Source organism: Oncorhynchus mykiss, chromosome 18, assembly GCF_057628025.1.
Source record: "Oncorhynchus mykiss isolate SJ-2025 chromosome 18, ASM5762802v1, whole genome shotgun sequence".
Taxonomy (NCBI): domain Eukaryota; kingdom Metazoa; phylum Chordata; class Actinopteri; order Salmoniformes; family Salmonidae; genus Oncorhynchus; species Oncorhynchus mykiss.
The window spans coordinates 41,220,131-41,235,537 of record NC_143039.1 but is presented as its reverse complement, the minus strand read 5'-3'; the positions used below and the strand labels follow the sequence as shown (position 1 = coordinate 41,235,537).

The following is a 15,407-nucleotide window of genomic DNA, read 5'->3' as shown; positions in this document are numbered from 1 at the left end:
AATCTGTGGGTTTGCACAACCAAAGAATTTCTGCAAACTGTCAGAAACCGTCTCAGGGAAGCTCATCTGCGCGCTCGTAGTCCTCACCAGGGTCTTGACCTGACTGCAATTCAGCGACATAACCGACTTCAGTGGGCAAATGTTCAACGTCGAACTGTACCACGGAGATGACAGACAGCGTGTATGGCGTTGTGTGGGCGAGCGGTTTACTCCTGTCAACGTTGTGAACGGAGTGCCCCATTGTGGGGTTATGATATGGGCAGGCATAAGCTACGGACAACAAACACAATTGCATGTTATCAATGGCAATTTGAACACACAGACAATGTGAAGAGATCCCGAGACCCATTGTCGTCCCATTCTTCCGCCGCCATCACCTCATGTTTCATCATGAAAATGCACAGCCCCATGTTGCAAGGATCTGTACACAATTCCTGGAAGCGGAAAATGCCATAGTTCTTCCATGGCCTTCAGCGTATTTGTATATTTTTACCCCTTTTTCTCCGGTATCCAATTGGTAGTTAAAGTCTTGTCTCATCGCTGCAACTCCCGTACGGACTTGGGAGAGGTGAAGGTCGAGAGACATGCGTCCTCCGAAACACGACCCAACCAAGCCGCACTGTTTCTTGACACAATGCCGGCGTAACCTGGAAGCCAGCCACACCAATGTGTTGGAGGACACACCGTACACCTGCCGCATGTGTCAGCGGGCCACAACAGGAGTCGCTAGAGCGCAAAGGGACAAGGACATCCCTGCCGGCCAAACCCTCCCCTAACCCGGACGACGCTGTGAAGGCCTGGACTCGAACCAGCATCTCTAGTGACACAGCTAGCAACAGCGATGCAGTGCCTTGCGCCACTCGGGGAGCCTTAAGTGTATTTAGATAAAACTTTTTTTGTTTGGCTAAACCGTTTGCAATCCCTTTAGAGTTGCTTGCTGGCTAGCTACAGTGGTTAGCTGGCTAGTTAGCTACAGTAGGTAGCTACTGCCATCAGTCGTTATATTTGATCTATTATACCATTTGTAGAATACATAGTGGCATTTGAATATAGCTTGGGAAAAGGGAATCGGAAACACAATGTGGACACGGTAGACACATTTACAGCCGAAGGGATGGTCACCTTCAGAGCATTAAAACCCTTGTAATTTTGTCTTATGTTGCACCTACCCCACATTTTCCATTTTCCAGGAATAGCCTTATGTTACTAAATGTATCGAGATTATTTTCAGATTTTGTTATCAACCAATGCAGACGAAAGTACAGTAAATGTAAAATGCACATAAATTCAAGCGTAACATTTGGATTCAGTCTTGTGAACTGTTGTGTCCTCACCTTTGGTCTAATCATTTCCCTATTACCTTCAAACTGTTCCCTTTCAATTGCTACTATGGTTATGCATTTAACATTTATTCTGTAAGAAACATTTCAATCTACCCCTATAGGCCAATTCCCACAAGTGTTAAACCTTAACAGATAAATGCAGTGTAAAGAACTCAGAGAACACAGAAAAGTATCCCTTTCAGTAAATCTATTGATTTATGCAATGTCAATTTTAAAACTTCCCTTAGAAGCAGAACTTCCCTTAGAAGCAGAACATAAACCAGGAAGTATGTGACAATATTAAAATACACTTAATACTGCAATGTCAACAATAAAAATATAACAATCTGAGTCTCATTTTAAGTTCACATCAAATTACATTTAAGCAGATAACATTTTCAATCTTTGTGCAATGCTTGCCACCTTAATTCACATTGTAACTTAGTGAAATTACTATCGTCTCACAGGCAATCCCCTGTCATACAATAAAAACACCTATAACAAAACAGTCAAGTTAAAAATAAATCATTCCTTTGACAAAAACAGACATAGGTTTGATCAAAAGCCTGAGATACCGAATTGCAACGAGAGGTACAGGTATGTCACGTACATCATGCTCAAGTGGATAGGTAACTTACCTCATGGCACTGGCACTCTACTCCCCTTCCATCCATTCCTAAACCCTCCTTCCGTTCTCATATTCTTTTTTTTTGTTTTTTTTGTCTCCAGTAGCTCTTCCCTTTTTTCTATCCTCTCCCCCCTTTTAGCACAATCACTAGAGGCAGTGTGCCATAGCACTTCAGTTTGTAAACACACAATGGAACGCAGACACATGGGTAACACAAAACTAATGGCATGATTTCTACTGCAGCGGTCTGCCGGGTGGCTTAGCAATGACCAACGGTTTACTTTACAGGTCAGAAAGACATTTGTTACCAGCTAAAAACCAATGGTAAAATTCACTTAAGCAATGAGATGAACTGAGCAGTGGGTCTGCAAATGTACCGGATGTCACTCAGTCAGGCACTGTTGTGTGATACCTCAAAGTATGTGTGGGTAAAACACACACACACACACACACACACACGAGGGTAATGTTTTGATTCATTCTCACAGAAATGTAAGAACATAAGATGTAGTTCACAATGAAAGTTTCACACACAGTGGAAATATGAGTACCACACTGCAGAAGTAAAACTTTGTGCATGAGTAGGAGTGTGTGTTTCACTGTAACGATTGTATGAAATGGGACTGTTCTTGCCATGCTGTTCGGTGGAGTAGTCAGCTCTAGACAAGCCACTTTTCAATGCAGGTGTTGAACACGGTGTAATTGGAGTGCCAATTGATGTGCTCTACTCCAGCCATGGAGCACAGGAACAGATCCCCACGAGCATTTAGGGTCTTCAGACCAAACACATCTCTCAAATATAACTGGGAAAGAAGGAGAAGAAGGCAAGGAATCATTATAAGACAACATCAATGTACATGGGATCTTGTGTCATGTTTACACACAACCATGGTCTAAAATAATACTTACATCCTGGTCCTTTATCTCAACGACAGTCTCGTTGTCATCGTAAAATCCAAACTGACTAAAAAAGTAAAAAAAGAAGGGATGGAACCATTGAGTTAATGACCTTGAATGAATAACACACATAATAATACATACAGTGCCTTGCGAAAGTATTCGGGCCCCTTGAACTTTGCGACCTTTTGCCACATTTCAGGCTTCAAACATAAAGATATAAAACTGTATTTTTTTGTGAAGAATCAACAACAAGTGGGACACAATCATGAAGTGGGACGATATTTATTGGATATTTCAAACTTTTTTTAACAAATCAAAAACTGAAAAATTGGGCGTACAAAATTATTCAGCACCCTTAAGTTAATACTTTGTAGCGCCACCTTTTGCTGCGATTACAGCTGTAAGTCGCTTGGGGTATGTCTCTATCAGTTTTGCACATCGAGAGACTGACATTTTTTTCCATTCCTCCTTGCAAAACAGCTCGAGCTCAGTGAGGTTGGATGGAGAGCATTTGTGAACAGCAGTTTTCAGTTCTTTCCACAGATTCTCGATTGGATTCAGGTCTGGACTTTGACTTGGCCATTCTAACACCTGGATATGTTTATTTTTGAACCATTCCATTGTAGATTTTGCTTTATGTTTTGGATCATTGTCTTGTTGGAAGACAAATCTCCGTCCCAGTCTCAGGTCTTTTGCAGACTCCATCAGGTTCTTCCAGAATGGTCCTGTATTTGGCTCCATCCATCTTTCCATCAATTTGAACCATCTTCCCTGTCCCTGCTGAAGAAAAGCAGGCCCAAACAATGATGCTGCCACCACCATGTTTGACAGTGGGGATGGTGTGTTCAGCTGTGTTGCTTTTACGCCAAACATAACGTTTTGCATTGTTGCCAAAAAGTTCAATTTTGGTTTCATCTGACCAGAGCACCTTCTTCCACATGTTTGGTGAGTCTCCCAGGTGGCTTGTGGCAAACTTTAAACAACACTTTTTTATGGATATCTTTAAGAAATGGCTTTCTTCTTGCCACTCTTCCATAAAGGCCAGATTTGTGCAATATACGACTGATTGTTGTCCTATGGACAGAGTCTCCCACCTCAGCTGTAGATCTCTGCAGTTCATCCAGAGTGATCATGGGCCTCTTGGCTGCATCTCTGATCAGTCTTCTCCTTGTATGAGCTGAAAGTTTAGAGGGACGGCCAGGTCTTGGTAGATTTGCAGTGGTCTGATACTCCTTCCATTTCAATATTATCGCTTGCACAGTGCTCCTTGGGATGTTTAAAGCTTGGGAAATCTTTTTGTATCCAAATCCGGCTTTAAACTTCTTCACAACAGTATCTCGGACCTGCCTGGTGTGTTCCTTGTTCTTCATGATGCTCTCTGCGCTTTTAACGGACCTCTGAGACTATCACAGTGCAGGTGCATTTATACGGAGACTTGATTACACACAGGTGGATTGTATTTATCATCATTAGTCATTTAGTTCAACATTGGATCATTCAGAGATCCTCACTGAACTTCTGGAGAGAGTTTGCTGCACTGAAAGTAAAGGGGCTGAATAATTTTGCACGCCCAATTTTTCAGTTTTTGATTTGTTAAAAAAGTTTGAAATATCCAATAAATGTCGTTCTACTTCATGATTGTGTCCCACTTGTTGATTCTTCACAAAAAAATACAGTTTTATATCTTTATGTTTGAAGCCTGAAATGTGGCAAAAGGTCGCAAAGTTCAAGGGGCCCGAATACTTTTGCAAGGCACTGTATATACACACACACACACCCCTTCAAATGAGTGGATTCGGCTATTTTAGCTACACCCATTGCTAACAGTTGTATAAAATCGAGCACACAGCCATGAAATCTCTATTGACAAAGAACTTGACTGGCCTGCACAGAGCCCTGTCCTCAAACGTCTTTGGGATGAATTGGAACACCGACTGCGAGCTGGGCCTAATCGCCCAACCTCACTAATGCTCGTGGCTGAATGAAAGCTAGTCACTGCAGAAATGTTCCAACATCTAGTGGAAAGACTTCCCAGAAGAGTGGAGGCTGTTATAGCAGATAAGTGGGGAGGGGAACAACTCTATATTAATGCCCATTATTTTGGAATGAGATGTTTGACAAGCAGGTGTCCACATACTTTTGGTCATGTAGTGTATAATCTCTCTAGGAACCAAAGGCCTCATACATTAAAGTGGAGAGAGAAGACTTCTAAGAGGTGTCCATTTAAAACAAAACACAAAGCAGATAGAATGGAAACAATGCTTTAACAGAATATAGATTAGTAAGAATATTACACTCTTTAGGAAAGAGGAACTAGTCACCTGGACTGCCAGGGTGTGATGACTCCATCGTCTGGCCCCCCGATTAAGACCAGCTTCTTGATACGTAGGAAGTTCTTCTTCCACACTGTGTGAAAGAGAAATAATATCATATCCTAACTACACTGCCTTCAGAAATTATTCATACCCCTTGAATTATTCCACATTGTTGTTACAGGCTGAATTCAAAATTGATTAAAACATTTAATTTTTTACCCTAATCTATCTACACGCAATACCCCAGAGATTTTGCCATAGATTTAAGTATAAACTGTGATTCTGGTGGAAAGCAAACAATTGGGTTTTCATCTAGGATTCTGCCTGTGCTTAGCTCCATTCTGGGGGTTTTTCAAACCTGAAATGCTCCCTAGTCCTTAACGATTACAAGAATACCCATAACATGATGCAGCCACCACTATGCTTGAATATATGGAGAGTGGTACTCAGTAATATGCTGCGATTGATTTCAATGTCTGCTTTTTATTTGATCATTTTTACCAATTGGTGCCATTCTTTGTGAGATATTGGAAAACTTCCCTGGTCTTTGTGGTTGAATCTGTGTTTGAAATTCACTGCTCAACTGAGGGGACCTAGATAATTGTATGTGTAGGGTACAGAGATGAGGTAATCATTCAAAAATCATGTTAAAACACTTATTGCACACAGAGTGAGTCCATGCAACTTATGTAACTTTTTAAACAAATGTTTTACTGGTGAATTTATTTCGGCTTGCCATAACAAATGGGTTGAATACTTACTGAAGACATTTCACCTTTCAATTTTTAATTTGTAAAGAAATTAAAAATTATAATTCCACTTTGACATTATGGGGTGTAGGCCAGTGAAACAAAATCTCAATGTAATCCATTTTAAATTCAGGCTGTAACACAACAATGTGGAAAAAGTCAAGGTGTGTATACTTTCTGAAGGTCCTGTATATAAAATTGTAATTACATGACAGCAATGCTGTACAATGAGCAAAGGTTTCCTATAAAATCCAGAGTAATACAACTCCTGACATTGACTCAGCAGCAATAGACTAGTCAGACTAACCCTTCTCTGAAATAGTGGATTAATATAGAACCCACAGCAATGTGGACAGAGTTGCTGACCTGTTGAATTGGGATTTGTCCTCTCGCTGTTCAATAAAGCCAGATAATCACTGCTGTTCACATACATGTCCATGTGATGGGGGTCTGCAAGAGAAAACAAACACTTTAGTCGAGCAAAAACTTCAACCACATATCATCAATACACCCACGTTGACTCCTTGAGAAACCCGTGGCATAGGTCATCGGATATAGAAAATCCCTCTACCTTCAGCGTTGAGGGAGTCCACAACCCTTGTATTGCCCAATCCTCTGCTCAGCCTACTAACCTTTCCAGAAGTTGCAGATAGATATCCTTTGGCCCACTGAGGTGTAGCAGAAATGGAACAGGTTGAACTTCATGAACTGGGGGAAGAGGTACTTCAGGTAGTTTGTGTCTGAACAGAAACAAGAGAAAAGACCAGTCTCTGTTAAGTTCAGACCTCAGCAGACACTGGGAGCCAGGATGACAATGTACCATATTTCAAACAATGCTGTTGAGCACAAATATCAAGTTGATGGATTCTAGTGAACGCTTACCTCCATACTGCCCAGCCTGAGGCGAGGACAGAGAGATGAAGGAGTGGACATTGTGATCAGGAAGAGTAGATAGGATCCCTCTGCAAATCAGTCCACCTGGAACAGAATGAGAGGTGGTAAATACAGGTAAATGCCAAAATAAAGGCAACACCAACATAAAGTGTAATAATAGGGCATTGGGCCACCATGAGCCAGAACTCATTCAATGCTCCTCGGCATATATTCTACAAGTGTCTGGAACTCTGTTGGAGGGATCAGACACCATTCTTCCACAGCAAATTATGGTATTTTTCGTTTTGTTTCTGGTGGTGGAAAACGCAGTCTCAGGCGCCGTTCCAGAATCTCCCATAAGTGTTCCATTGGGTTGAAATCTAGTGACCGATGGCCCTGCTACACTACAGCCATGGGGCGTCCGGCATTGCCATCAGCCATTGAGGGAATGCAGCCTTTGAAATCAATGAAAGCTGCTATACTGCCCGCGTTGAATCACGTCCAATGGCAGCGTCCAAGCTCAAGAAACGCAGAGGTTAAATTCTCTATAGAATTCTCTACCTCTGAGAGTGTGTTCGTTCGATCTTGAAATAATGAAAAATAAAGTTGATTTTGGTTGCATATGGCCTCGTCTATACACCACTGGTTATTTTACTAAGATCTATTAAGTCAAGAAGCTACTAGCAGAAACTCTAGCTAGCTAGCTACATTGACTATGTTCACAATATTACTGGGGTAATTAGAGGTCAACCACCAGCAACAATTGAATGAGTCCTTGCGAAAAACTGGAGCAAAGCTATTGTACTTACACACAATATATGAATGTGGTACAGTAGGGGAAAATATAATAAAATAAGCTCTCCCCCTCTGCTCTCAAAACAACAACTCTGTGTAGCAGGTAGAACGTCCCATTGACGCGACACTGATGGCAAAGCAACATGGCGTGTACAGTGGAGCTGAAGTGTAAGACGTCCATGGCATATGGTTTACATCATTGTCATGCTCGTCAAACTGCTCAGTGACCACTTGTGCCCTGTGGGTGGGGGCTAAGCCATGCTAGCCAAAATAATGGCCCATCCAGCATTTTTATTAATGATCCAAAGCTTAACTAACTCAGGAACCACACTTGTGTGGAGTTTGCTTTCAATATACTTTGTATCCCTCATTTACTCAAGTGTTTCCAGTAGTCAGTTACCTGTACATGCATTCCCGTTTAATTGTAGAAACATGAGGTGAAATTATAGCCCACGTTAAATGTATAAAGATTCAAAATGGAACCAAACAAATGCAAATTATACACCCAAACCTTGAGAGTAGCAGATGAAGTGGACCCCATTTGCAGCGTTTTGCATGATGGGATAGATGGCAGCCTTGAAGCCCTCCACTTGTTTCCATAGCGGCTGTAGGCTGGAGCTGCGGTCAAACAGGTCGAAGACTGACACATTGGTTCCTGGGTGAGACTTTCAGTAGAAGATGAGGATGGGACAGATTAAAGCACTATAACAAAGACAGCCTCATCAATTAACGTTCTATAAAGCTAGGAGTGTGGGAGCATCAGACAAATGAGTGAAAATATTATGTTAAAAATGACAAAATAATGCCTCAGCTGACAGAATTGATTATACAAAAGCAAAGCCTAGACTTATTGGTTTTTCAGCAGAGGCCAAACAGGCATACTTATATTGGTTGAAATGCCTCAGCTTGTTGTGTTATCACCTAAGTCTATCCTTTGGAAATGTATTACTACATTACTAATTAATAGGAGTCTATTGAGGTGATGTTTCGAATATTGATTGTCAGGCAGTTTGGAAGTAGTGGACCTCACAGTGTATCAAAAAGACCCTGTGATACCTTCTCACATTCTCACACCTGCAATCCAGTGTGTATTGCCATCAAGTTACATATTAACTTCTGTCCACTACAGTAGTTTCCACTCTGACAATTAAGTTCTTTATAATCATTATAAAATGTGGTTAGGGGGTGGGGAACCACTTAACCAATGTGGGAGCCCGGAAGAGATCATCTTCAAGGAGAGGGGAAACACGTGAGATGTTGCTATGTTGAAAACAGCAAGAGCATGCATATCTCCTGTTTAGTCTCCTCCCCACCTTATAACAGTCAGCTAAAAAAATTCCCCCCTGGAGCCATGTAAGTATTTTCAGGTTGAATGAATTGTTGATCTTAAAAAAAAAGAGAATGATCCCAAGGATCATAATCCTGAAGATGGTGTGCGCACAAGAAAACAAAGGCCAGGGGGGATGATTAGGCAACATTATGCCAGGAACATTTTGCTCTGGAATCTGGCAACAATCAACAGCCTATTTCCCTAGTGTTCATGAAGAACTCAGCTGATAAGACTGGTGACAAACAGCTGATTTCATATTATAAACGGTGGTTCGAGCCCTGAATGCTGATTGGCTGACAGCCGTGGTCTATTTAAGCAATAAGACCAGAGGGGAAAAGCGGAGTGCCTTGATACAGCCGTGGTATATTGACCATATCACAAACCTCCGAGTTGCCTTATTGCTATTATAAACTGCCTGTCAGCATTCAGGGCTCGAACCACCCAGTTTATAGCAGATGGGTATGACAAAATTTTTTAATTGTACTGTTTTAATTATATTGGTAACCAGTTTAATAGAAATACGGCCTCACGGGGGTTTGTGGTATACGGCCAGTATACCACGACTAAGGGCTGTATCCAAGCACTCCAAGTTGCGTCGTGGTTAAGAACAGACCTTAGCCGTGGAATATTGGCCATATAGCACATCCCGGGCCTTATTGCTTAAATGTAGCCTTCATAAAATAACAAGGTAACACTTGTACCAGCCCTAACGAAAATGGAAACATTGTAGCGACCAAAGTTCTCATAAAACCCCGTAGTGTCCTGCTATTCTCAAGCAGACCACAGTAATGTTTGGTATGAGTAAACTGAGGCGCGCACCCAGCTTCCACAAGCACAATGGAAACACCATGTACAAACATGGAAATTACCCAAAGATAGACAGTTTAAGATACTGGTATGGGCCTTACACACACATTCTACATAACTCTAGCTGCCAGATCTGTTCTGTAGTTACATAGCCTATCAGGCGTTCATTATTATCCATGAGCAATCTTTATTTAGCTAGATTTGTGGACCGTGGTGATATCTTTTCAAACACTCACCTGATTGATGAATCGAAGCAATTCCACAAATGCCCCAGAGCTGTCGAACAACCCATGAACTATGACCACTGGTTTGTACCCGATGACTGCAGCAACAAGGCAGGCACCAAACAGTGACCACAACAGCCTTGTCGCACCACTCTTCCTTGGACTAGAGACTGCATAAGAGGGCCCGTTCATCGTTATTAAAAAAAAACAACATAAAATATCGGTAAAAACAAACAAATAACGAATACTAAAATATCTTACACTGTTGTACACAATGTCCTACGAATCCGGTTACAATATTGTTGCTTGCTTTGGCGGTATTCCCTTTTCTTTAGACAAATGTTACAAATACATACAATTGTTCTCGCATGTGCTACTACTCTGTACTCTTATTCCCCTTCATAGATCCTGTTTTAAATGAAACGAACACCAATGCTGAATGTCTGCATATGACTGGCGCTGCTTAATCACAACACGGCTTGACATTTGCTTCGTTTGTTTGTTCCGGTTCGTGATCAAAAACGCGAGACCACATGAAGTAATTTCCGGTTTCCATAGCTCCTCAAAGTAACCGCATGGCTCAACAAGTCAGCAATATATAACTAGACTGAAAAAAATACAGAATGCACCTTTTCCCAAATGAACACACTTGGGACAACATATCCATTGTAAGCAGGGTTGTGTTCAGTCATACTCAAATGATAATTCAAGATCTGCTGAATGTTCCGGATGCCGCCAAGGCCTGGTCATTATACCAAAAAACAAGTACTGAATTATGTTTCACTCGGTTACTATTTTGCTTACCCACAAAATCACATTTTAAACACAGTATTTCCATGTAAAATTGGCTTTACTAACAAAACAGGACAAGCTGGATCTTAGAAGTAGAATTGAAACAGTCAAAATGATGAACATCCTGCCAAGGTTACTGTATTTGTTCCAATCACTGCCCATAGAAATCCCACCTAAACAGTGTAGGGATAAACGGATATCAAGGTTTATCTGGAACAGTAAGAGACCAAGAACTAGATATACAACATTACAATTACCAAACAACTGTGGGGGTCTGTCCTTACCAAACCTCAAATATTATTATGTGTCAGCCCAATGAGACCTCTGGTGTGTTGGTGCAATTCCGAATCCAAATGGAAAGACATTGAGACTACTTTGACAGAGATACTCATACAGTCAGTTTTGGGAAATAAGGACATAGTAATTAATAGAAATATGCAATAGACAAAATCAGTGGGTTAATTCCTCTCTTAAGACATGGTTTAGGGTAGTTAAGCAAAATCATTTAGACAGAGAGATCAAACTGCTGAGTTGGCCCACATACGACCCCAGCTTCATCCCTGCAAAACAGTGGACGCAGAAAGGCATCACATCATGCAGTGTAATTATAAGGAATTGGGACCTAGAGAACTTCCAGGACCAAAGTAAAAAACATGGCTTGGATAAACAAGCTTTTTACAGACACTATTTCTTAAGCATTCAGATCCTTTGCTATGAGACTTGAAATTGAGCTCAGGTGCATCCTGTTTCCATTGATCATCCTTGAGATGATTTGAGTCCAACTGTGCTAAATTCAATTAATTGGGCATGATCTGGTAAGAAACTGGTCTTTATAATGTCCCACAGTTGACAGTGCATGTCAGAGCAAAAAAGGAATTGTCTGTAGAGTTCTGAGACATGATTGTGTTAAGGCACAGATCTGGGGAACGGTACCAAAAAATGTCTACAGCTTTGAAGGTCCCCAAGAACACAGTGGCCTCCATCATTCTTAAATGGAAGAAGTTTGGAAACACCAAAACTCTTCCTAGAGCTGGCTGCCTGGCAAAACTGAGCAATCGGGGGAAAAGGGCCTTGGTCAGGGAGGTGACCAAGAACCCGATGGTCACTCTGACAGAGCTCCAGAGTTCCTCTGTGGAGATGGGAAGGACAATAATCTCTGCAGCACTCCACCAATCAGGCCTTTATGGTAGAGCGGCCAGACGGAAGCCACTCCTCAGTAAAAGGCACATGACAATGGAGTTTGCCAAAAGGCAAAGGACTCTCAGACCATAAGAAACAATATTCTCTGGTCTGATGAAACCAAGAGTGAACTCTTTGGCCTGAATGCTAAATGTCACATCTGGAAGAAACTAGGCACCACTGGCCACCTGGCCAATACCATCTCTACGATGAAGCATGGTGATGGCAGCTGTGGGGATGTTTTTCAGCGGCATTGACTGGTAGACTAATCAGGATTGAGGGAAAGATGAACAGAGCAAAGTACAGAGAGATTTAAACCTTCTCAGACTGGGTTGAAGGTTCACCTTCCAACAGAAAAATGACCCTAAGCACACAGCCAAGACAACACAGGAGTGGCTTCGGGACAAGTCTCTGCATGTCCTTGAGTGGCTCAGCCAGAGCCCGATCAAACATCTCTGGAGAGACCTGAAAATAGCTGTGCAGCGATGCTCTCCATTCAACCTGACAGAGCTTGAGAGGATGTGCAGAGAAGAATGGGAGAAACTCCCCAAAAACAGGTTATCCAAGCTTGTAGTGTCTTACCCAAGAAGACTCGAGGCAGTAATCTCTGCCAAGGTGCTTCAACAAAGTACTGAATAAAGAGTCTGAAAACGTACGTAAATGTGATATTTCAGTTTTGATGAATGAATTTGCTAAAATTTCTAAAAACGTGTTTTTGCTTTTTCATTATGGTAGTGCATAGATTGATGAGAAAAAAAATAATTTTAATCAATTTTAGAATATGGCTGTTTCATAAATGTGGAAAAAGGGGTCTGAATACTTTCCGAATGCCCTGCAATTCATCGAAATTTGGAAACACTGGACAGTTATTTTTGTTAGGTTCTAATTCTCAGAGTAAAAAACTCAACGGACATTATGAAAGCTTAACCATGTTTAATTCTTCCCAGAGGATCAGTACAGCTGCATTTAGACACAGACATTTCACACAAGCACTGATATTTAACACTTTCTCTATGCTGAGTCTCCTCCTACACATCTGAACAAATATGATATCTTTATGACTTAAGTAATACGGGCCATAAACTTTTCTTTCTCCCTTAACGTGACCTGACCTGATCTCAACCCCCCTTCATCACTAATCCATGGCTCTCCCCTTATCAATGCCTGCCACATGTGATCGCTTTCCCTACACTCAGCACATTCAAAGCTTAATTGCCCCCCACCATATACTTTCCTCATATAGATAACCATTAACTCTAAACCTAAGCACTCCCTCATTGACTTGAATAAGTACATTTCATATTCTCAGAACCCAACACTTTAATGTCTGTATTTGATCATGGCAACACTACAGAACTTGTTTTTGATTCCATTTAAGTTGTCCAGCAGACCAAAGCTGAATCCCCAGGAGTCTCAACTCCATCCTTGCCAGCAGCTCAATGTGGCATTGCAGGGAATATTCGGGGTAACAGACACTACAAAAGCCTTGGAAGGCTTACAAGCTGTTACGGTGTTCTATTTGGTACACATTGATTGTGTGCCCTATGTATCAAGCTCTTAGTTTTCTTTCTTAATCATTTTAAGAATTTAATACCTGTATGACTGTGCTGGTTATAAGGCTATTGCTTCATCTAAATGGGAAAGGTATATCTCCCAAGATTTGATACTGTTAATTAATTTGTCATTTACTGTAACAATTGCTATGATTATTATGATCTAATTAGTGTGAGGCAACAATTTTGTGCTGATTTAATTAAATATGGTGACTGAGTAATTGCTGTTTCTAGGTTTGAATACATAATGTGCCCTTTTAAAGCACTGCCAGCAGCAGGGACAAAAAAAGGCAAATTTTCTTAGTGCTCTTTCTTTCCTTAGTGCTCATTCTTTCCTTAGTGCTCTTTCTTTCCTTAGTGCCCTTTCTTTCGTAAGTGCTCTTTCTTTCCTTAGTGCTCTTTCTTTCCTTAGTGCTCTTTCTTTCCTTAGTGCCCTTTCTTTCGTAAGTGCTCTTTCTTTCCTTAGTGCTCTTTCTTTCCTTAGTGCCCTTTCTTTCCTTAGTGCCCTTTCTTTTGTTAGTGCTCTTTCTTTCCTTAGTGCTCTTTCTTTCCTTAGTGCCCTTTCTTTCGTAAGTGCTCTTTCTTTCCTTAGTGCTCTTTCTTTCCTTAGTGCTCTTTCTTTCCTTAGTGCACTTTCTTTCGTAAGTGCTCTTTCTTTCCTTAGTGCTCTTTCTTTCCTTAGTGCCCTTTCTTTCCTTAGTGCCCTTTTGTTAGTGCTCTTTCTTTGCTTAGTGCTCTTTCTTTCCTTAGTGCTCTTTCTTTCCTTAGTGCCCTTTCTTTCGTAAGTGCTCTTTCTTTCCTTAGTGCTCTTTCTTTCCTTAGTGCTCTTTCTTTCCTTAGTGCCCTTTCTTTCGTTAGTGCTCTTTCTTTCCTTAGTGCTCTTTCTTTCCTTAGTGCTCTTTCTCTCCTTAGTGCCCTTTCTTTCGTAAGTGCTCTTTCTTTCCTTAGTGCCCTTTCTTTCCTTAGTGCTCTTTCTTTCCTTAGTGATTTTTTGTTTCCTTAGTACTCTTTCTTTCCCTAGTGCTCTTTCTTTACTCGCCCCTCCCATATGGGATGAATTAATGATACTATCTAACTTCAAAAGATCATGTGAACAAACAATTGTGTATAAAAAATATTTGAGTTTTTCCTGGAATGGAAACAGCAAGAGCATGGAGAAACTAATGAGCACGCACGCACACACACACACACACACACACACACACACACACACACACACACACTCTACAGGCAGCACTGGCAACTTCAGACTTTATTGAGTCTCAGGTTTATGTGTTTACCTCCCTTGTAATGCAGATGAGCTCATCTCAGTCTCTCCTCTTCCCTCATGTTTTTCCTCCAGCTGAGTAATTGCTGAAACTGTAGAGTATGACTCCCGCATTAGTTTTAGTGTACACATTTGTTTCCATCTAGGCTGAGCCTGATCTTTGTCAAGTTTATTGGAATGATCGGCTGAGCCATGTAGTTGTATTTTGTTGTGTAGTTAGTCTGTGGAAGGTCATATAGAAAATTACAAACCAACGCAATCAACATGCAGAGCACTTTATCTACAGAACTTGATCTTGAACTATGAATTGATGAAATTACAAATAAAAAAAAACGACACAGTTCTTGTTAGCGACTAGGTTTGCAAAGTTTCCAGGTTTTCACATTTTGATACAGTCCTTCTCTCATTCTAGGATTTACTGTAATACCGGTTTAGTGCACAAGGAGGTGCCAAAACAAGGACTGTTGAGCATTTTACCAGAATGCTAACAAAATTAGCACAAGTAATAGCACATTTCCATGGAGGCTGCTAGCTAAATATGCTAAAGTGTGCAAAGACAGGAAATCCAGCCCATTAAGTTATACAGGTAGGAGCTACCACATTTTATTTTTTTTGAGATTGGACATTTACAAGCGAATGTGAACCAGAGACATTGTTCAAATGAACAAAGTTT

General features: G+C 41.1%; 1 protein-coding gene across 2 annotated transcripts; it reads right to left on the bottom strand.

Moving 5' to 3' along the window:
* Window positions 1-1,515: 1,515 nt before the first annotated feature.
* Window positions 1,516-10,611, bottom strand: LOC110496041 (lysosomal thioesterase PPT2-A). Of its 2 annotated transcripts, XM_090208432.1 has the most exons (9): window positions 10,205-10,456; window positions 9,956-10,113; window positions 8,094-8,247; window positions 6,797-6,892; window positions 6,547-6,654; window positions 6,281-6,364; window positions 5,172-5,256; window positions 2,860-2,914; window positions 1,516-2,753 (listed from the first exon to the last, which is right to left on the bottom strand). In XM_090208432.1, exons 3-9 carry the CDS (start codon window positions 8,137-8,139, stop codon window positions 2,610-2,612), a joined length of 618 nt encoding a protein of 205 aa, XP_090064558.1. In that variant the 5' UTR covers window positions 8,140-8,247; window positions 9,956-10,113; window positions 10,205-10,456; the 3' UTR covers window positions 1,516-2,609. The 2 variants fall into 2 exon arrangements, with proteins under 2 accessions (XP_090064558.1, XP_021427353.2); XM_021571678.3 differs by having other exon boundaries at window positions 9,956-10,611.
* Between the last annotated feature and the right edge of the window lie 4,796 nt (window positions 10,612-15,407).

Bases quoted from the DNA above. Each gene is read 5' to 3' on its own strand.
- LOC110496041 (XM_021571678.3), bottom strand. From the start codon at position 10,135: ATGAACGGGCCCTCTTATGCAGTCTCTAGTCCAAGGAAGAGTGGTGCG. The intron at 6,893-8,093 runs GTTTGGGTGTAT...ATTCTGTTCCAG, and splicing joins CTTCATCTGCTACTCTCAAG to GTGGACTGATTTGCAGAGGG. The intron at 6,365-6,546 runs GTTAGTAGGCTG...TTTCTCTTGCAG, and splicing joins TATCTGCAACTTCTGGAAAG to ACCCCCATCACATGGACATG.